General features: G+C 32.9%; 1 protein-coding gene across 6 annotated transcripts in view; it reads right to left on the reverse strand.

Moving 5' to 3' along the window:
* Window positions 1–23,659, reverse strand: part of LOC126811629 (calmodulin-regulated spectrin-associated protein 1) — a 54,894-nt gene that overhangs the window by 13,821 nt on the left and 17,414 nt on the right. For 5 of the 6 annotated variants that reach the window (XM_050537452.2, XM_050537442.2, XM_050537436.2 and 2 more), the window contains exons 1-12: window positions 20,573–20,792; window positions 15,206–15,395; window positions 14,450–14,559; window positions 13,663–13,748; window positions 12,948–13,092; window positions 12,125–12,263; window positions 10,884–11,129; window positions 10,221–10,335; window positions 5,164–7,208; window positions 3,620–3,817; window positions 2,219–2,496; window positions 1,969–2,096 (exon numbers count right to left, since the gene is read on the reverse strand). In XM_050537452.2, the coding sequence (XP_050393409.1) occupies window positions 1,969–2,096; window positions 2,219–2,496; window positions 3,620–3,817; window positions 5,164–7,208; window positions 10,221–10,335; window positions 10,884–11,129; window positions 12,125–12,263; window positions 12,948–13,092; window positions 13,663–13,748; window positions 14,450–14,559; window positions 15,206–15,395; window positions 20,573–20,770 (3,878 nt within the window). In that variant the 5' untranslated portion in view covers window positions 20,771–20,792. Of the gene's footprint in view, window positions 1–1,968; window positions 2,097–2,218; window positions 2,497–3,619; window positions 3,818–5,163; window positions 7,209–10,220; window positions 10,336–10,883; window positions 11,130–12,124; window positions 12,264–12,947; window positions 13,093–13,662; window positions 13,749–14,449; window positions 14,560–15,205; window positions 15,396–20,572; window positions 20,793–23,659 lie in introns of those variants that run through there. The other variant, XM_050537445.1, reaches the window with a different exon arrangement.

Genomic DNA, 23,659 nt, shown 5'->3' on the forward strand with positions numbered 1-23,659 from the left:
AACTTGTGGTTTTGGTGTTCTACAAGTAAATGCAAGGATATAAATATTCATAATGCAATTGGTCAAAGAGTAGGGGCATATTTTTAAATCCCTTACCTTTTATCTGTTGAAAATTCTTACAGATAAAAGTACTCTTAACACTGTACAGTTGACAGATTTTGCTCTTTGAGTCTATTGTAGTAGGTAGGTGTCTTATATATTAAAATATTTCATTTCTGATTTGCTATATTCATAAATTTTTTATTTATGAATTTTTGGCAAGAAACCAGTCTAACTACAAGATACCTAAAGAACCAAATCTGGACAATAATAAAGGGTTAACAGTATTTTTATGAATTGAAAACAGATAAGAATATCTAAGGACTAAAGAAGTTTTAACAAATAAGGTCTCAAGCAATGGCATATACTTGTTAGATTTGATCACATTGTATTTAAATTAAATCTTTATATATAATCATTCAAGAAATCAACAGTTTATTATATCATCTTAATATTTTATTTAACAAAACAAAAATGTAATTGTGCAACAAAATATATAACTTTAAACTTAAAGCCGCAATGCGCCAGACAGCCAATAATCCTTGTTCTTTTGATAGTAATCTAAATGATTAAAGCAAAGACGTGTATTAGAGGCTATCTTGTGCTTGATGATCGTGGATATAAGTATCGTTCAGGCGCTGGATAACACAAAACTCAGAGAATTTGGGATATTGTGCCTTAATGTACACAGATTTCCTTCATTTACTGAAATTAAATGTTGTTTTTCTGATGAAATCTTTTTGGTGCAGGTTTTAGATTTTATGAAAGACAATGCAATTAGTTTAAAATAAAATATATCAGTTCAGTCAAAACTACATCTCCATTCATATTAAAGAATTATTTATAATATAATAATGATTTACTTTATTCAATAGACGTGCTAATCGATGTAAAAGTATAAAAATTAAATCTTTGGCATCAAATCATATTACATTAGTAACAATAAATAATAAAAAAAAATTTCAAAATTTATTTGCTAAAAATTTCAAAATTCATATGCTAAAAATTTCAAAATTTGTTTGCTAAAAATTTCAATCAAATAAAATATTTTCAATATAATAAATCTTTTTTATTAATAAAACTGTTTGTAACCTCTGCACTACAAAACTTCTACATTTACATGCTTTATACTAACGAGGTTCCTTGTACTAACAGTATGATAATACTTTAAAGAATTTTGTTGGGCAGAGGTCCATAAACTGTGCAACGGGTTAATAGAAAATGCAAAGTGACTGTCAAAGACATGGATGATCCCCATTGTTCCTCCAACCAAATCAGTCTACAATTTTTAATAGAGCAGCCATTCTTTGACGTGTCACTAATCTTAAATAATTAAAAACTTTAAAAATTTTACCAAATAATCCTACAAAACAAGAATAAAGTAAGGATAAAGTTTAAAAAATAATCTTAAAGAAAATAATAAATCAAGGAAATAATATGAATTGTAATAATCATATAATCTTATTTTTATTCTCAATACAAATAGAAAGAGTGCAAAAATCTAACAAGGAGAGAAATAATCAAAAATCGTAAAATGTAGAATTCTTAAAGAGGCATTATCACTTTAAACAAGAAAAGTAAAATAATTAATTTTACATAATATTGTATTAAAATTAACCCTCAATGTTTAATCCACATAAGACCAAACTTTTGTTGGTTTTTTACATTTTTAATGTTGTTTAGATTTACATTCCAGCATGGTCTAACACTGTCTTTAAGGTTATTATGTTCATCTGACCCAATCTGACCTCACGTTTAGTCAATAAGATATATTTCCTTTGGCAATAGGCTTTAATTACAGTGTAAGTTAATTAATGAAGATGATTTCCAAATGCTAATACCTCTTTAAAATGAACAGAAAAAAAAATGTACATTTTTCTTAGTCTATAGAAAAATTTGAAAATTTGATAAAACAATTTTAACTGTTACCTTTCTTTCTCTTTACGTCTAGCATTTTCGGCTTCTTTTTCAAGCCTCTTTTTCTCTGCTTCTTGCAGTCTGCGAGTCTGCAACTGTTGTAATTTTTCTCGTTTTAACAGCATTTCTTGTTGTTCTTTCTATAAAACAGAAGTAGATATAATATAATCTATGATCAACACTCTAAATGTAACACTGAGAACAACTTCATCTAAGGTCGTTTTCATTATTCAAATTAAAAATATATCCTGAAACAACTTACTGAATCAACATCATCAGCTAGTACAAAGCCATCTGGAGCATCATGTACTTGATTAGGTACTGGTACAACAGGCGCAACAGGAGTAGGGTCAGCTCGAGGTCGCGTGGGCTCAACTTGAGGTGGTGTAGGTTCGACAGTTGGTGATGGTTCTTTGCGCGTAGCAGGTGCTGGCGATTCATCTCGGCCTTTCCCACGTTTTAATCTTTCTTTACCTAATTTAGGTTTTGATCGTTTCGGTGTTTCTCCACCGAATGACACAAAAAATCCTTCATTTTCACCTAAAAATAGAAATAAATGTCTATAATATCACATCATACTTAAGTAAGTTTTGAACGCCAAGGGATGAAGTATTTGTGCATTACAGTTACACTCTTTGACAAAATGTAAGACCTTTCAAACTGAGAGTGAAGTGAAGGTTTTGGTCATACGAACAAGAGACTTCACCAAGCATGTGGTGTCCAGTTTGAACTAAATTTCATTTGCGTTATAAACCTTTTTTGTTCAGTAAAATGAAAGGAAATGTTTAAAGATTTTCTTGAATGTAACTGCAAATTGAGCACATTCAAGGTTGATTTAACTGCATAGTCAAATGATTTAAATTACAAAAATAGATTTTAGTGATGGCCAAATTTGGGATGCTTTTGATATTTGATATTGTTCATTATTGTAGCAAGTTAGCAACAGTACATAAAAATCCAGTCTAAGTCTTGATTGTCCATTTTATTGTTAAATTTTTAAATCTTGCGCGAGTGTTCCAATCCATTTGAATCTCGGCCATCCGATAATCTAGAGAGTAAATTATAGTAGGCTTGTCATGTGAATAATAAATAGATTATATAACATATGAAATCAAACTAAAGACCTGCAATAGGCAGATTTAACTCTTTACATAATGAATCTTTAAAGGAGCTAAATCGCTCTAACATTTGGGACCTAGAAATTGACAAAAGTGGGTCGCAACGCATATAATACTGTAGTATGAATGTATATAAACTGATTTACATTCAATGGTTTCCGTTTTTACTCCAATTTCAAATCAGTTATGTTCGGCGAAATAAGCCAGCAGTCTCAAGTGACTGCAGATTTCTAGCGTCTGGTTATTCCAGTCTACATACGCCGTTTGATTTGGTGCAATGTGTCTAGCCTCGTCCCTTGAGTCTCTTGATACAACTCTGACCGAAGAGGCATTATGGTACACGATTCGTGTACCAATGGTAAAATGTTTATTTTGTCTTAAATATTGGATATCAAAAGCCCATCTTTTTCCGGTAAGATCACAACATGAATGTTGATTTAATGTGACAAATAAATCGTGTTTTCAATGTTGAAGATTTTGGATGATATTGAGTTAGAGACTTAGCTACTTTAAGTGACTATATTATTGGTTTTTATTAGCAATACCTGTCGTATTTGCGTCCTCTTCCCCATCAGTTGATCTAGGTGGTGTATCGTAACCAATAGGTGAATCTATAGCTGTATCAGCAGGAAGATCTCGTGGTAGAGATGTATCACGTGTTGTTTGTCCACCATTATATTCTGTTAACATAGGGGGCGCTACTGATGGGAAATCATCCTGTTGACTGTAACAATCAGGTAAACCTAAAACAGACCGAACAATCAAATTAATTGTAACTTCAGGACATAGAACCAACAGTTGCCAGGCAAGATACTGAGATATTTGGGATGTAAAGATATATTTCAAGTTTCATCACAATCGGATAAAAAATGTGACTTCTAGAGGGTTCACAACCTTGGTAAGGTATTACATCATTTTACACTATTTGCATACAAGGAGCGGCCATTTTGTCCGTCAGTTTGGAATAGATTTTTACGAAATTCGAACTCAACTTTCATTCATGTGTAACAGTGATTAGTGGGTCCACAAGCTAAAAATGTGATTTTTCCAACAATCAGAGGCCATACAGGAAATTACATTCAGATATACACGATTATCAAAAGGAACCAAGATCTTTGTGATATAAACATAAATCTAAACTTTCATCAAAATCGGATCAAAACTGTGACCTTTAGAAGGTCCACAACCTTGATATACAATACACTATATGGGGGGTCATTTTGTCAGGCAGTTTTGTTTCAATCTTCCTGAAATTCAAATTCAACCTTCATTATGGAAGAATGGTGATATATTCAAACGTGTTTTTAAATCCGATTATAATTGTGACCTCTAGAGGGACAAGCTAAAAACGTGATTTTTCGTAACATCAGGGGCCATAATTCAGGAAGTTATGATCCAATATGCGCGAATATCGAAAAGAACCAAGATCTTTGTGTTATAAACATGCATTTCAAGTTTCATCAAAATCAGGTGAAATTGTGACCTCTAGGGTGTCCACAAGCTAAAAACGGCATTTTTCGTACAACCAGGGGCCATAAACCATGAAGTTATTATCCGATATATGCCAATATCAAATGGAACCAAGATCTTTGGGAGATTGACTTATATTTCAAGTTTCGTCAAAATCGGATATAAATTGTGACCTGTAGAGTCACAGGGGCAATGGCATAATACATCCACATGAAAATGTGTGTGTATTAAAAGCAAATAACAATTTAATTGAGAAAAATAAGAGAAAATGAAATGGGTTTTAACATCCATTTAGTACTAATGGGGTCATTTCGGTACTAACATATAGTACATTATTATTTCAATAATTAACTTGCGTAGTGGTTTTTAATTAGCAGTGGAAGGAAATAAGAGGAACCCTTGCCTGCGAACTCAAATAAAATTTTTTTGGTTCCTCCAAACATTTCTTGTGAATTAGATGTTTCAAAGTTTAACGTTCTAATAATTATTTGCTGAGATTATGCATGATTCAGTCATTTTCTAGAAGCTATCTGATCTGGACACTGACATATTTATCTTTTTCTCATATCTAATTTCATTTCTAAATTAGACAGTATTCAAGTTACATGTAGACTCTTACCTTCCAGTGCCGCAGCTAGATTTGAAGACGTATATCCTGTAGGTTGTCGAGATGTTTCAGAAACCTTCCACTGACTTCTGGGTAATGTCTGGCTCTGGTAAGTTCTATCTGGTATTGATTGTCTGGAACTTGTATGTCCTGGATGAGGCAAGGTATGGGCTGCTTGTGGATGATGGACAGAACTGGGTTGAGAATCAGGAGGTGATTTTGCGGATTTTATCTGCTCATGTTGCAGCGATAACCTCGCAATTTCTCCTTGGAGCTCTGTGAGACTATAATTCAACCTATCTAAAGACCCTTCATAATCTTCAAATGACTGATGATCCCCCTTTCCTTGGGAGGAATGATCTGAACCCTCCATAGCATTAATTTTATGAGGAACAGGTGATTGGGTTAAAGAGCGCGACTCTTCACGACTATCTCTACGACTAGGATAACTGTCACGCCTCTCTGGTAAACTCTGTGATGATGTTGACATTTCATCATCTTTAAACCATTTTTTCTTTACGTTGTCAATAGTGTGTTGAATATCATCACGTGAAAAATTATTTTTAGAAGCAGCAGCAGCACCTGATGGATTTGGAACATCGACTAAAGTTGTCGGCCTATGAGGTTCAGTTTGTGGACTAGATTCACCTAGCAACGACCTTTGACCTGGCAGAGACATTTGTCCCAAGCGTTCCCGGACATCAGCAGCCAGACGTTGACTGTGTGAAGGCTCCGGCTCTTCCTCTTGGATACTACCATCTTTATCCGGCAGATGTTTGGACACAACTTGAAGAAACGCAGCTTTTCCCATTCTCTGTCGCAGTCTTTGATGTTGTAACTCTGTACGATGTTTCTTTCGTTCGATTTCTTTTCTCTTTTCATCTAGCTTCATCTTCAGCGACATTAACTCTGTTGCTAGTGGTTGACTTGGGCTATCGATATCCTCCACCCTGGAATTGTTCTGATTCTGATTGCTTGATCTTTGAGCACTCTGTTGCCATGTTGTTTCATTAGGTAACGCAGCAAAGGACGTCTTTTTTGCAGCATCTTGTTGTTTGTTGAGAAAGGCTGATTTCAACGGAGAATGAGTTGGACTTGCTTCTTGACCATGCTGCATATACACCAACCCAGAGTTATCCACTTGTCCATATGTCTCTTTCAACCGTTTAATCTCCGCGAAATTTGTTGTATGGGGTTTCTTTGATCGATCAATAATGCTCGTCATGTTTGGAGGAGGAAGTTTTTCTGTGATTAGAATTGGTGCTGGTTTCGATTGTGAACTTGAGGTTGACGAACCAGACTGATCCCCATTTTTCATCTCCACAGCTTCCCTGGCTTTATGGTCGTAGTGGATTTTGTGAGACTCATGGTCAGAAAAGTCTCCAGAACTTCTACTACTAGTCACGCTGCCTTCACGAGACACCAAACGACGAAATTCTTCAGAACCCTCCACAACCGGAATTCCTGCAGCTCGAGCACTATGAAGGGTGTGAACTTGACCTGGTATTGTATAACTTGCAGTAACCTCCCCTTCTTCAGCAACTTGGGAATTCATGTAAAAAGATTCTGGTTCCTTTTTGCCCGACCCATTCGACTCAGAACTTTTCCATGAAAGTTGATCATCTGGAAAGGGGGTAACTAGCATATCTTCTGCAGCTGGGGATACAGAAGAGAATGGGGATTTTTTCTTCGGTTTTGTTGGAGATGTTACCTTTTTACGACCATGTCCTCGTTCTTCTGCTTTTGAGTGATTACTGACTTTCTCTTTTGATGTCTTTAATCGAGCGGGTGTTAACGGTTCTTGGTGATTGTTGGGATTTGAGGGGAGAACGGACACTCGTGATCGTGAACTGTTGGATGTTACGCTTTCTATTTCCATATAATCCGGATGACTTGGATCCATAACGTTTGGCTGTCGTGACTGTCTCGGCGTCATACTCTTATCCAAATCTCCTAAATCTATGTAGGTATCGGAAAAACTTTCATGGACTTCTGAGTCTATAGAAACATTAGCTAGCAAGGCTTTATCTCTACTATCTCTATCAGTACTGGCAAACCTGAAAAATATCAATCAATGAAACACAAATTATATCCCTAGTCTAAGAATATAACCATATATCATCAAGGATAGGACAGAAAACATTTTTAATTGTTTTAATTTTTAATATAATTTTTCTACACAGGTGTAGCTATTAATGGACCTGACAGGTGTTATAAATCAGCCTTACTCAATCTTAAGTCCTTGGAGGTCTGTGACCGTTGGCATAAAAATAATAATAAATCTGCCATGATTTAACTGCATCGTTAGAACTTACATTTTTAATTTAAATTGTTAAAATAATTTGAGACTAAGTACAGTTGAGATATATTTGTAGACATTTAGACTGTCAATTTTAAAACAGTTTTATTAAACACTCGTGAAAAATCTTAGGTGCACAAATCTTAACCTCAGTATATTATTTTTTAAAAAAATGTTTTATTTTGCAAGGGTGACAATGCCCCTTTACCTCATTAATTACCTGTACTGATGTACATGTAGCTGTTTAATAAGTATTGCACACTAATATTTGAAGACTAGATCAAATAAGTAAAATGGTTGTTGCACTACATTATGTATTTCAAGCTACCAATCCATTTCAATCTGTGTACCAGTATTTTAGAAACACGGGAGATAACTCCAATCACTTATTAAATATCACTTATTAAAAGGAGCAATTAGAAGTAAACTCAGAATTTGACTGAAGCCTACTTGGTCATAATTATGACTGTTTAATAAAAGATTGATTTCATTCTATAATAGATCATATAATAGATCATATTTTAGCTGAAAGTGAAAGTCACTCAAGTACCATACACAAGATAAACAACATTAAAACATGCATGAAGATAAAGATAGAGAGCATGCATCTCCCCACCCACCCCACACCACAAAACTCATATATATCATCGGTGGGGAGTCAATATTTTACAAAATTCACACTTTTGCTTCTAACTTTATGACTTCCAAAAGTATTACAAACCGAAAGTAGTGAATATTGTTTTAAGGTTAGTTACATATCTGTTGAAATTAAGCCATTAAAACAGTAAATCTATCACCGAGATACATCTTTACTGTATGAAACTATAAATTACTAATTTTCACTCCTTATTTCAGCCCTGAATGTTAAGCCTGATTTGTACTACTACACGTACACTGCTTAATATAAAAATATTTTAGAAAATCTATAAAAATACAAAATTTTGTTTGGTATCACAATTCCTGACTGCTAAGCAATTTGCAAAACCCAGATATGACTTTTTGACTCTGCAGCGACAAAATATACTTTTATAAAAAAAATTAATACAAAATTAAATTTTATCAATTACATGTAAACTAAAATGCACAATAATATAATATTTAAAAACAAAAAAACACTATTACTAATAAAGTTTTTTAATTGAAGGAAAAAAATGACAGGATATATATCTTCCACAGCATAAAAGGATAGAAAAAATAAATAGAAAATTTAAAAAACTACTAGTTTTTGGAGATAAACCAAACAATAGAAAGACTTAAGTTGAGATTAGTGTATGATTTTTAAACCTTTGTTTAGAACTAGGTAGTTTAGTAGTAGATGGCTTTTGATGTGGAGAATCTTGCCAAGCTAGCAGCGAAAGCGATTCCTCAATGACTTGCTTATCTCGAGGTCCAGCCAATGACTGAGCTCGTCGAGAACCTCGTATGGATGTCGGCCTCGGTATATGTGCCCCGTCATCTTTAGAATATCTCGGAAGTTTTGTTTTCTCCACGGATTGACGTCTTTGTAAGAGAGGAAGGCGACTGCCCCTTTCACTTCTGTTTAGAAATTAGATAATTCATTTTATGATACAGGTTTTATGACATAAATAGCACACTGAATGGGCAGATTTTGGGACCATGACAACTGAAACAATCTATTCTTCAGTTGTGTCAGACTATTTTAATACCAAATTTCCAATTAAAAGTTACAGCCAACACTATCACATAATGTATTAAACTAGCACAAAAGATTGTATAAGTATTCAATAATGCACAAAGTTGTTTTTCAAAGATAGTTTTGATCTTAATACATAATTTATCTACATTTGAATTCATCAATGAAACCACAAACAACCCAATTAATGACCCTGGGCAACTTAAATAAATTAAGCAAAATAAGTGAAACGGATGCTGGCTGGTCACTGGTAAAAAAAAGTAATGAAAACAGCAGGCAGGAGGTAGGGTAAATGACAACATCTCTAGCCACAGCATGCTGACTGGGCTGTTCAATTACGACATTTAAACGATCATGCATTTATAAACATTTGATTTAATTTCACTCTTTAAAAGAAATGATTTTGTGTATAAATTTATTGTGAAAATTTATATAGCTTTGTTCTGGATTGAACTTAGATGCAATGATTCAAATACAGGAGCCATTTCAAAATAATCTCTGAAAACAGCAAGATCTTAATTTGAATTATTAAAGTCACGGGATCTGTATTTGATCAGACTGCTTTTTGGTACAGTTGAATTTTGACATACAGTATGCAGACTAGATTTAATATAACTTCATAAATACATTTAATCAACAAAACAGATCCCAAAAGTAACTTTATTATTGACAGTATCAAAATTTCATGTTTACTTTGAATTCTTAGTTAGTAGTACCAAGCCCAAGTTGTAATAAATAATTACTAATGTCTTAGCCATGTCGTTTGGTAAAAATCTGACACATCACTATTTCAGTCATCTACAAACTTATAGGCAATTTGCTTTCATATTCTCAATCCCATCTATATATCAAGCTGATATTACACTTTAGCGTCCATTTTCTCCTCAAGAGGAAACTATTCTAGGGATATTAGATTTGCTGGAGTAAGATTATTCAATAGTGAACACATAGTTTACCCTTGTCTGATTTATGATTACCAAACAAAATGGCCGAGACAGTTTACTTAGAGTTATTTAAATGTTTTATACTCCTGACAAAATACAACTGTGTTACTTTATTATCCTGTCATTTGTAAATTCTATAAAATTACTTTATAAATAATCAACAATATCTTACGTAGGACTAGGTGCTGTTCTATTTATATCTTGGCCACTACGCCGACTCTCATCTGCTGTTTTCTGAAAACTTTTTTTCGTAGCACTACTGACAGAAGGGGTTCCTCCATTTTTAACTGAAAATAAAAAGTTATATGTATTGTAAAATCTGTCTCCAGCATTCACCACAGGGTCTTGTTTCACACGGCACAGAATAGGTGACGTTTATAATGAGTAAAATGAACAGTAGTCTGGACAGCAGTATATATCCACTTCTGCCGAGAGCCATCCCACACAGTATTGTGTGAAAAGCTCTTAGAAACCTTTCTTCTAGTCCTGTGAGCACTAAAACACTTTTTATGTATTTTTTGGGATGTGCTGTCTTACTAATTTGATGCTCTATTTAGTAACGGTAATTGGAATTCACGTTTATAAACAACAAACAACTAAACAAGGGAGGAAAACCCAGTTAGGATACGACTTCAAGACATCTCTGAGCTAGATGTCTCCACTTCAAGATGGATATAAACAAACCTATTCTTAGTCATGTACAATTGTAGGTTTGAATCCATGACTTGCTTAGATGACCGACATCTCATCAAAGGTGTAATGCATTGGAAAATTTGGACACACCATATCTTCAAATCATTGTTACCCCCTTGCTTCATAAACCTAAAATACTTACCATCAGACATTTCTTGATCATTCTGTGTTGATCTTTGTACACATGATGCTGGATTTATCTCAAACCAATAAAATAAATCAGCAATAAATGCTAAAATATTCTCCTTCATTTTATTATTACTGTATAACAAGTCCTCGTACGTAAAATGAAAACATGATAGAGGTAAATGATTTTCACAGAAAGTTCTCACTAAACGTAAATTATATAACGAATCAGCTATTCCAAGATTTTCTTTTAAACAAATATCTGAAAGGAAAGTAAAAGTATTTTAAATATCCATACAAATATATATTTATAATTATATAAGCAAGCCAGTGAGGTTAAAACATTTACTTAGTGAACATTTACACAAGTTGGAACATTCTAGCTCAATTAGAAGCAGGGTTATAGTGTGACAGGCAGACAGAATATAATTTATAGTCCCCTGCTTTCTTTTGAAAGATGGGTACAATTATTAGCCACAAACAAACTCTGTTATAGTTGATGGTTTGTACTATGTCAACTTTCAATATGATTTTTGATATCCCTGAAAATATTATCTTGCCAGTCAGTTTAATGACAAACAAAGACAGTCAAAATGAAAGGCGTGAAATATATATTTCATCTTGGAATTACCCATTGAGGTGCTACTATTTTAGTTACCCTTAGTAAGGATAGAACCATCACTGTCATATTACCGGACAATCATAACAATTTACACTTAAACATGCATCATACAAGAGCTAAATCTGCCTATTGCAGGTCTTTCTTTAGGCCTGAAATGTTATCTAAATTATTAATTAGACATCAATTAACTTATCCAGACCATAATCAACTCCCAAAGTCAATGCTAGCCTGCGATATTTACTGGATTAGGATCGGTTTTGCTGCTCAACTTTCATTCATGATTTAATCATGAAATGGATAATCGAGACTATGTGATAATCGAAGCTAGGACGAAAATTCAATCGCTGAAATCTCGGTTCAGAGTGGATCAATTTGACTGAAATTTTCAGCAAATTCCCTTTACATTATCAAGTTTTTAAGTATTATAGTGAGAACTGCCAGCTCTTTATTTAATCTCCCATAATGTATCTTTAAGACATGCGACCATTTAATTATCAAGTTGGGTCACAACTTCAATACAAGAATAACAGTTCTTTTCTTACCAAGGAAATTAGATAAGGTTTAAAATCGTAAATTTCTGCACCAACTGAGTTAATGAATACAGGATTGTTGAGAATGGTACTTGATATATTTACCTGAATATTTAAGATGTTGAGGACAATAGAAACTAATAACAACAGCTAATGAACTACCATCACCAATATCTTCACATAGATTCTGTATAACAGGTACATGTACACCATCTTTAACAGGTGTTCTACTTACTATTCGTACCTAAAAATAAAACAAAAATATGTATATATCAAATTTCATTAAAAAAAATTTCATCAAAACATCAAACTTTTATAAATACATTGTACAGTCTCCTCTAGGGTCTTTTTTTCAAACAATAACTATGACAATTGGAAATCAAAATAAAGAGACAGAGAAATGGGGTTTAACGTCCACTTGACACAAACTATGTCATTTCGGGACTAACATATGGTTCAATTTTATTTCAATTCTCCGCTACAACCGGAGAATCGAAACCACGCTAGACCTTATGATACAGCGTGCACATGCTTACCATTTGGCCATCCAACCCCCACTGGAAATCGAAATAAGAACCGCTTCCAGGATAAATACTCCCAAATAGCAAACTGCATGACATATGCCCATCTTCAGTAGTCTGTTTTATGCAGTATAACAAGACATTAAACTCCATTTTATTTCTAGAAAGCTTGTTGTTTTCAGACACTGAAGTACCAAATGTTGGATGGCATAGACTAACTGAGCTCAAAAAATACACAACCTTTTTTATATCAAAATTGCCAGTGGCACAACTGACATGTTTATTAGTAGGCATGGATAGGTAAAAAAAAAATTCTTTCATTTATAAAGAAAAGACATCCATTTTGTAAATTTTTTTAACTTTTTTAAAACTTCATTCCAGTTGGACTCTTGAGTGTTTTAAGTTACCTTCTGATTTGTCTCCCCTTGTAGTAACTGTTGTGCAGACGTATCTTTGAATTGAGCAGCACTACAAACTTTATTTAACCAGAATACAGCTGTATCTTCTGCTGATGTAGGTAGTTCACTTGAGGCATTAAATGTTGCAAAACGTCTTAAAGAAAAACAACAATATTAAAATTGACATTAAGCCTGAAGTTGATACAGAAATAAAGACTTACTGAAAAGACAAAAATCGTGCATATAAATGCTAATAAATTGTGATTATTTCATGAAGTTCAAGCAAAATTACATTGACATCATTTTGTATATTAAAAGTCTGTGAATTTCACACATTGCAAGTACCAGGACATCCATGTCTATATTTCTACATTTACTTGCCCAAGTTATAAATGTAATACTAATATCAAGTCACTCCTATACATGTACATGTAACTGAACAATAAAATTCTTTAAATGAGTTACCTAACAACATTATAAGCTAATATACATTTCAGGCAAGGTAAATTCACTATTTTGTCACATTTTGGCATTCCATTTACATACTTGTTCCTTTAACCCTTGCATGTGCTTGTGAAATGGGCCCCAAGGGGTTAGGGCACTAATTTGATGTGATGAATAATAGTAAGTTGTTTCTGGCTAACTGGAATGATTGATACTACCAGTAGTTGTAAGTATACATTCTACTAATAAAAGACGTGCTTCAACATATATCTATACCTACCTAACCGCCTGGACAACCAGTTCTACATTTGTTGTTTCAGCAGCATATGCCATCATTAACCCATATATTAATGCTAAATGTCCTTTCTATAAAAAATATAAATTAAAACAAAGTTAGACTAGAAGCTACACACCTTTACTGTTGTTCTATCTTATAGAATAACAGAGAAATAGAATGGGGTTGGCAAGACAATACTTTGGTTATTTTGAGACCAACTAATACATGGCCTATTCGTGCAGTTATGTGTGCAGGATTTGAACATTGGACATTCTGGTGAAGAATCTAGTTTATGGAGTGGTGAACTACATAATACGCTCATAACAGAAAATAAATTGAATGGATTTTAACATCTTGTCATTTCGAAACTGTTCGTTTTTATTTTGAATACATGAAGGACTAAAAATAAATGCATTGCAAAGTGATTTTTTCTAAGTGCACTATCAATTTTGAACCAGGAACCATAGTACTTTGTTGTATCTAATTCATTGAAATTAGACATTTTTAATTGTTTGCCTTCAGCTATTTTAAGAGTAAACAACCTTGAATGTTTTAAATGCAAAGAAGAATAGGAGGAACACCTCCCTAATTAAGGAAAATGTATGCACATGAATATTCATGACTATAATCATAACATGTATCTCCTGCTAGACTAGCTGCATATATGTTCTGACTCGCTGCACACAAGCTTTACATGTCAAAAGTTATACTAACAATGACAATGAATTTAGAATTGTTTGTCATGCAGGCTTTTCCACTTCAAAATCATGTGAAACATTTAATAACTCACCACGTGAAAGGGAGCTGTTTTAGAGAGAACTGTATCTGTGACAGCAACATCATCGCTATCTGTTACATATATTCCTTTACGCGACAAAACTTGAATTACACTGGCATGTCCTGAAAATTGAATATGTACGTATGTACATGTAGATTATACACTTGAGCAGTTAAGGAGCTTTGCATACAGTACGGTATAGTTCCTAAAATTTAACATTATTTAAGATTTCTTTCTACAAATTTCGCACACAAAATGTATGTTCTTGTCTTTGAATTTCTCAATTTTAATACTTTCATGATTGCTGGTTGATATTAATATTTTAGAATATAAATATTTAGTAAAATGAATCAATGAGAATAGGTACTTTTTTGTATGTGATAATCATAAATATTATTCAGAATAAATGTACATAGCAAATTATCAATGAATATTTTTGGGTTAAAATTATCAATATAAAATAGTACATGGAAGCGTATGGATGACCCATAGTGACACAATTCAGCTAGGTTCATTTGAAAATGGACTGAGCAACCTGGGCCATATGTAGCAACTTGAATTTTTCAATTTTAACACCTCCATGATTGCTTATAAAATTAAGAATTTAAATAATTAGCATTCTGTCTGCCAGTATTGCTGAGTGGCAGTAAAATATTCTAGCAAGGTCTGAGAAAACATTTCTTGATTCTTAAAGATTAGTTGCTACATGAGATGACTATGAGTAAGACACAAACAATATAACAAAAAAATATTGAGGTATAAATTTACCTTTCCATTCCGGGAAGATATTATTACAAGCTTGACAATATAGTTCACTGGATGACAGAGCATTAATTATAACAGGCTTGAGTACCCAGTTACCATCATCTTTTTCATAAAATGGATCTTTAAAATCAGATGGAATGTTATTTTTGTAGGCTTTCTGTAGTATCCACGACAAAGAAGCTCTTAACTTGGCCTGAAAATATAACAAAAATATTTTCATACTAAACAATACTGGTTCTCTGTAAATTAAAATTGCTTTGTGCGGCTATCGACTAGGACATAAGCACAATTACATTAAGACCATCATATATACATGTGGCTTTACATAAAGACTAGATCATCAATTTCTGAAAATCGCTGACTAATCAAAAACATTGTAAAGATTAAAATAAAAAAAAGATACATGTAATACACTCCTATTAAAAGTCACAAAACCTAGATTTTTTAGATTACAACATGTATAATATTATGAGAATGTATTCAAGAAAAGTGCATTATAGTTACTCTAGGCCATAGAACTTGATGACCTTGCATTTAATATATGGAGTGAATCCTGTTTGTTGAATCAAAACAGTGAAATAAACTGTTCATCAGAATCAGATTAGCATTTTCACAATTATTTCTTTTCTTTTACAGCATATTATTGTTGTTCGTAGTTAAGTATGTCACTGACTAGTGTGAAGTTACTATATTAATGTATGATATTGTTATTAGACTGACTGTATCAGATCAATAAATATTTGATAGAATAGTCATACAAACATTCTTTACATACTATCAATTATTAAACATGTACATGTATGTATCAACACCAATTACACAGTTTCTGTATTAACACACACCGACAGCCTGTTATTAAAATACAATGCCAGACAACTGCACAAATAATCATAGACACAAAACCATACATGTACCCATTTACCAAATCAAATATAAAAGTTAAACATACATTATGCAAGAGCTAAATCTGCCAATTGCACATCTTTCTTTAGGCCTTAAATGTTATCTAAATTATTAATTAGACATTAATTAACTTATCCAGACCATAATCCACTCTTAATGGCATCGCTAGCTTGGGATATTTTCTGGATTAGAATCCTATCTGCTGCTTAATGCTCTTTGATTATTAAATAAAAAAGTAGATAATCGAGACTATGTTTTTTATCGTACCGACTCTAGTAATGATGATCGAGGCTAGACCTCAAATTCAATTGCTTAATTCTTGGTTCATAGTGGATCAATTTGAATAAAATTTTCAGCAAATTGCCTTTACATTATCTAGTTTTTAACTATTATAGTGAAAACTGCCAACTCATTATCTAATCTCCCATAATGTATCTTTAATTATAATTTTAACTAAGGTTGTCTTTATATGGTCAGGAGCAAATAACTAACAAACAACTATATAAATAGTTTACTAAGATGACCACTATTGGTACATCTACATCAAATGTTAAAGGTACACCAGGTGTGATCACTGGGCGAGGTTTAACAACTTTGTAAAGGTGACCAGGTAAAAACTAGCAAATATAGGAGTTGATTGCCTAAATTGAAACATAGTTGTCTTCAAGCATTCAAAAAGAGGAATATTGAAATGAAGCCAACTCTGACTACAATCTTCTATAACATGAAAGACAAAACATTTTATTGAAAAAAACAATCTTGTAATTACTGATTATCCAAAATCAAATCCTGATCAGTAGTCTGCAAATACAGTATTATAAAATGTTACATGTTGGCATGCTTAAAGCTGAGTACCAAGTACATGTAAGATAAAACAAAAGAAAGAGTATATCATCACTAACATCTTGGTTTTCGAACCCTAGATTATATCAATACATGTACGAATATAAATCCAGGCAACCGCTGTCACAGCCACATGACCACTATAGACACTACTACTAGAACAATATAACATACATGTATATATACTAACCTGTTTACAATAATCCTCTACATCTAAAGTACAATAATAATTATAACGCTTCTCTAACGGCTGACATAAACAACGACCATCTATTATATTAATGCACATCTTATATAACACAGCAAACACTCTTTCATTTAAAGACAAATACAAAAATATTCTGCACTAAAAATCAATACGGTCTATTACAAACTCTCAAATTGATATTCACATATAAAAATAGTTTTTTGTTTCTCTCACACTTTTATCACAAATTTCCTTCCTTTTTTCTAAACTTGAAATTTTGGGTTAATTATTTAAATTATACTTTAAAGTTAAACATTGAATTCTGAAAGTCCTATGAGGAGAATGTTGAACACAACTGAACTGAATAGAGAAATAAAGTAAACTAAATGAATCAGACAGAATGATTAGTGATGTATAATTTATCATAATAAACTATGTTGAAATACCAGAAAACACCTTGATGACACATAGTTATAAAAACCAATAATTGTAATCAGTCTACAGGTAGGCTGTCTTATAGGTATAGTAAAAATAAACCTAATACAGGTATGTAACAATTTTTATGACTGATAAACTATGAGTCATTCATTAATATTATACCAGTTTTTACCTTCAAGCATAATATAGTCTAAAACTGATTTTAAAATTTGTTCTTAATTTGCTTTCTAATTTAAAGGGACTATCCCGATTTGAACAGAGTCACAAAAATAAATGTCTGAGTACGTATGAAAATATAGAGAAATGGTACCTTGTCTCAAAATTTCAGCTCAAAATATTGAGTCATTTGGACGTGAACGTCAGAACTGCTTATCCGGACACGTAATCCTTTTAAGATTTCGGGTCAATTTTTTCGTAGGGTTGCCTGATAATCGATTCCTGTCCCTTTAGAGGTCTATACAGTGCATGACCCATATGCTGTACTTGATAACGAAAGGTACATTTCACCTACACATTATTTTTATAAAATAAAAGACTGATTTTATCCAGTCACCGCATAATACAGCTTGGGACACCGATCTCCATTTCCAGATGAAGACTGACAGGTTTAAGTTGTTGAAAAACATATCACATATATTAAGTTAGTTGCTCGACCCAAATAAAGAGGATTTTAAGGGATTTTAACATAAAATTAAGCAGTTTTATTCTCCAAAATATTATCGGGATTGGCCCTTTAAATGTACATCTTTACATATGGTAAGAAATTATTCATGAAATTACGCAATCAGGGTTCGAAACAAAAATTTGCCAAGCACCTGCAGGACCTGTGTGAAAGATAATCATGTGGGTCCTTCAGGCGACACGCAGGCCCAACCAAGGTGGTATTTTATTCATATGCAAAAAGTGCAATTAAAGATAGTATCTGCAGAGGATGTTTCTATTAATTCAAAAATAGAAAAATACATATTTTCATTGTTTAGTTTTTATTATTATGGCTTCTGTCAGCAGATCCCAGGACAACATCATAGTCTGACTCATTACTACTAGTGGATGGTCAATTGATTAGCGCATGTATCATAAGGTCTGTCATTTAGTCAACTGGCGTGGCTTCGATTCCCCGGTTGTACGTGACAAGGAGTTGGGTCGCCTGTCCAACCTCATGGGTTTTCTCTGGGTCCTCCCGTTTCCTCCCGAAATGACCTAGTTTGTGTCGAGTGGACGTTATACTCTATCTCTCTTCTCTACACGACAGTTGTATGTTGGCACTAATTATGCAAGATAACAAGGCGAGGGTCCGGTGGACCCGAGTGAAGTAGGCAAGCAGGAGTCCTCCAATAAATCAGTCAGCCTCGGGTCTACAGACAGACATTTGTGTCGAACACTGACTGTAAGTGACAAATACCTTATTATTAATTTAAAAATTTTGACTTCATACTGAATATTTTATATTCATCAAGCAAGTTTAATTGCCAAGTCTATAGAGAAAAGGGATAGAAATGCAACTTAACATTCATTCAATACAAGTGGCTTATTGTAAGACATGGTACATGTGTATTTTGAGAAACTCATTAACTACACAGTGCTTCTTATCAGTAGGTGAGTGGTACCCTGGAGAAGCTCACAGGGCTTTTAAAGGGACAGTCCCAGTTATCATAGGACACATAATATACAAGTAGTTTGCAAATCAAATGACAAATCTGATATTTGATCATTTCAGAAATAGTCAGTAGATTTCCATTGTTCATTTGTATATGTGACTTGATAATCACAACAATATTAACCACAAGGATAATTAAACACTTATACAATGCATGTAGCAAAATCTTGGGCCTAAAATATGTAATAACCAGAAATATGTATTTCTTTCCAAACAGAATTATTGTCTGCTATGCATCCAGTTATATTCACTAAAAGTAAAATATATTTTACATGCTCTTTTAACTGTATAGCAGAAGGAGAAATGCAAATGAGATTTTTCATGACAATGACGTGTTCCTTAAAAACACCCAATCAATGTCTATTTCATTCTGTGTATTACAGTATGTCCATGCTGAAGGTGAATTGTAAATGTTAAAATAACACTCTCCTCTATGATTTGGGTTAAAAATAAATCTTCAGATTTTATACATTGGTTTGTTTTATGGGATGACAATCTGACTTCAGTGAAAATGTTACATCTATATATAAATCCAGTATTGAGGATATAACAAATTTTGTGCTCATCAGCAAGCCAAAAACACAATACTATATATTGAGTCACCTCACATCAATACTTTATTTTGTCCTAAATCAATGAATTTAGATTCCTTAAACCTCTTCATCTCTACTGATGCAAATTAAATATGATTTAAGTCATACTTTATTCAACTTTGATGACTAACCCAAAAGCAATAGTTAAAGGCTTAAGGGTTAAGTTATACATGTAAGGTGATATCAATCAATAATTAACTCAACAATATGTATAACTTTGGAGTAAAATGACTGACACACATCTCAAAGCTATTCAAAGATATGAAGAAGCAAAACAGAGAGGAAAAGAATCAACAGCAGTGTCAAAGCTTCTCCCGAGACTTCAAATATTACGTATTACTATTATTAAACTAAGATGTTGCTTTTAACTGATGCAATAGAAAAGAAAATATCTCATCAAACTCCAAATCAATTGTCGTTCATATCAGCTTTAGAAATTTGGTACATATGAACATTACATTCTTAATGGACAATTATATAATGCTCTTTGATCAGATAGATAACCAACCATACAGCGGGTTACGATGATGTGCAGTTGAGGACGTAAGAATTGTAAAATTAGGGTGTATAATTGTAATTTAATAAAACTGGTGTGATTATGTACAGGGTAATTAGTAGAATCATTAATAATTTAAAATTGTTAGTATTGCAGTGATTAACCCAAACACCTGCTGGATAAGACAGTCTATATTAAAACACTATATGAAGCCTTTATTAATCAAGTCATTCAATTTAGAACTAAAACTCACAAAATCCTCGTCTAATATTATTAATCCATCAGACGATTCATCTTTGTCGACAATTTTGTCATCATTTTCTAGTGATTCGCCCGTTTCTTCTGTTGAGCCATTGGCTCCCATGTTGAAACAATTCTCACTTCCGTTTAAACTGTCATGCTCAAAGCTAGCCTCACTTTCAAATGAGTCGTAATCAAATTGTGGATTCATATTGACAACCAGAGGTTGAAAGTCAGCGTGTTGGGTTATTGTAATAATCTATAGTATCAGCAGGCTGTTTACAATTTAATTATTTCATTTTTCTTCTGTGCTGGGTCACCATGTGCATTTTATTACAGTGTCAGATCTAAAAATCAATATGGCTTCTCTGTTCGTCTGCTTTTCTCTTTCTCCCTCTATTGTAAAATAAAACTATTTTGTTTATCATATTTAGTTATACGTGTTTACAAACAGGTGACAATTCTACTCCAATCTTCCAGAAGCAAGGGTTGTTATCAAACATCTGACAAAATAAGGTATAGTTTCTTTTTGTAAAATTTATTAAGCTTATCCAATTTTTACCTGAATTTCTTTTTTAATTAAAACTCCAAATTAACATTCAACAGGTGACAATGATAATTCATTCGTATGTAAATATAAAAGGGGAATTGGGGTTTGGGATTCCATGTATTTGAATATTATTTCTCACACATATTTTTGACTATATAGCAAAACTGTTCAATATTTTTTAATGCAACAGCAGTCATTATACAATAATATTATCATTAAGTCTAAAAAACATATGCATGTTGTTATTTTCAAAGATATTATATCCGTTATCTTTTAAAGATACTTTCCCAGAAAAGTATTTATCGGGTGGTTATTTCCAATAAAAGAATGGCAATTTTGGTATATATGGAAAGTAAAAATATCCAATCTTACTAGAAAAATATTGGATTCCCTTAAAAACACCCATGGAAGGCATACAGGCCAAAAATGCAAGGGTTTCCCTAATCGGCAGCTGACAATTAGGAATGTCTGTTTGCGTCACATCAAAGGTAGCATGCAAAGATTGAGCGCTTGATGTATATGTTGATAAACTTGATGAAGGGTTAAACGTACAACACTTTCTGAGATAAGAACCACAGAAAAAAACAGTAGATAATCCAAGAATTTAATTAGGCTTCGATATTTATGACTTATGGATTCTCCTCCGGCTTCGCACCTCTTGCTAGGTAGTGCGTCAGCTAAGTCACGTGACATAAACATGACTTGTTTTAATAGATTTTTTATAGTAGGGGTATTCCCTCGCGAAAACAGTGTTTTGAGAAGGATTTAAGCAAAAGTTTGATAGAATAATCAGTCTGAATATGTTTTTAGTCCAAATACATCACCAAATCACCCAGTTTGTACGCGGGGAACGTATCTTTAAGGTAAGAAATGTTTCAATATTCGAATTACAGGTAGTCTACCCGGTACATGTGTACTTGTAAAATCAAATTTCTGTAACCAGTAAAATAAATGAAGCAGACACCTGTATATTTACTGACATATTTAACCCAAATCAATTTCAAATCGCTGACCTATATATACGGTGCTGTGAACACTACAGGTTACACTATATGCATATAAATGATTGTATATATACTCTTCAAAAAAAGTAGGGGAAATGCACTGCTGTTTTTATTAGAGGTAACCAGTGTACGTTAATAACAGGCCAATTGCCTACACATAAACATAAACAGTTCATACACTGTCAAAAGTGAAAATGGACATTTTTGATTTGTCTTAATAATGAGTAATTGCTCCACCAATCCTCAGACATTCAACAATTCGTCGTGAAATGCTCCTAATCAACTGTCCAATCACGATTTTGGGCAATCTGACCCACCCACCCCTCTTGCAGTGCCACGGCCAATTCTTGCAGTGTTGTCGATTGTCGCACATGCAGCTCAGTGGTTCTGTTGGGGCGATAAGTTCTTCATCTGTGAACATACTCTCAACGCATGTCAAGTGTCCATGAATATTTATCATATCACAACCTGCATAGGTATTTGCATTTCAATATCCCCAACTTTTTTTTGAAGAGTATATACTATAATTTCCACATACAATATAACCAGTGTGCATACCACTATTTTATTTATATTAAGTTTAAAAGTAACAAAATAAGTCCTTTCTGGCTCAGTATTTGATTTCGTACACCTCATCCTTCTGTTACTCTTATTACTTTACCCTAGAATATGTATACTACCCTGCTAAATTACTGTGAACTATTGTAATATTGTCAATCAATCATAATCTAGTTGTTTTCATCAATGATTTAATTAAAAAAATGTCCTATTCAAATTTGAAAGACTGATTATTACCTGAACTCAAAAACATTGAGTGCACCTAGATCAGTCGTTAGGTGTTTAGGGGTTTTTCTTTTTAATTTTTATTTTTGGGGTCATCTAAAGACTGAAAAAGTGTTAATTACCTTGACACAACGATTATGAATTCACTTAAATGTAGACTGGTTTTTTTTAAATCTTTGATATTGGGGTCAACTACTGCTTCAAGACTTAAAAAACACACCGATCAATACTTTAAAGAGACAATAACACTCTTGCTGGCTTGAAAGCTCCAGAAAATAAATAACATCTCTATCTAAGTACTAGATGTTTAAGTGTCCTACCTGTTCTGTAAATTATCCATTACATCCTATTTTACTTGTCCAGAGGGTTCGAAAATATTTTTAAATCGAAGTTTCATTTGAAAAGGTTTACGTTAGACGTTTCAAACCATTATGTTGAATTTTTCAAAATTTTTAAATAAGGTGTGTTAAGATGAAATTTGTATCATCAATTAATTGAAATATTGTAAAATAGTACAATTTGTTGACCAGAATAAAGATTGGGACATATTATTCAGTTACAACAAGAGTGGTATTGAGCCTTTAATGTTGTTGATTATTATTTCATAGTACAATATAATCTAAACAATCCAATTTATCATAATTTGCTTACATGATCTATTATACAACAATGTTACACAAACTTACACTATGAGCTTACTATCTAAGTTATAATAAGTTATACATAGACTAATCTACACTGGCCTCCAGTCTATAGAAATACT

The sequence above is a fragment of the Patella vulgata genome, chromosome 1 (genome assembly GCF_932274485.2).
Source record: "Patella vulgata chromosome 1, xgPatVulg1.2, whole genome shotgun sequence".
Lineage (NCBI taxonomy): Eukaryota > Metazoa > Mollusca > Gastropoda > Patellidae > Patella > Patella vulgata.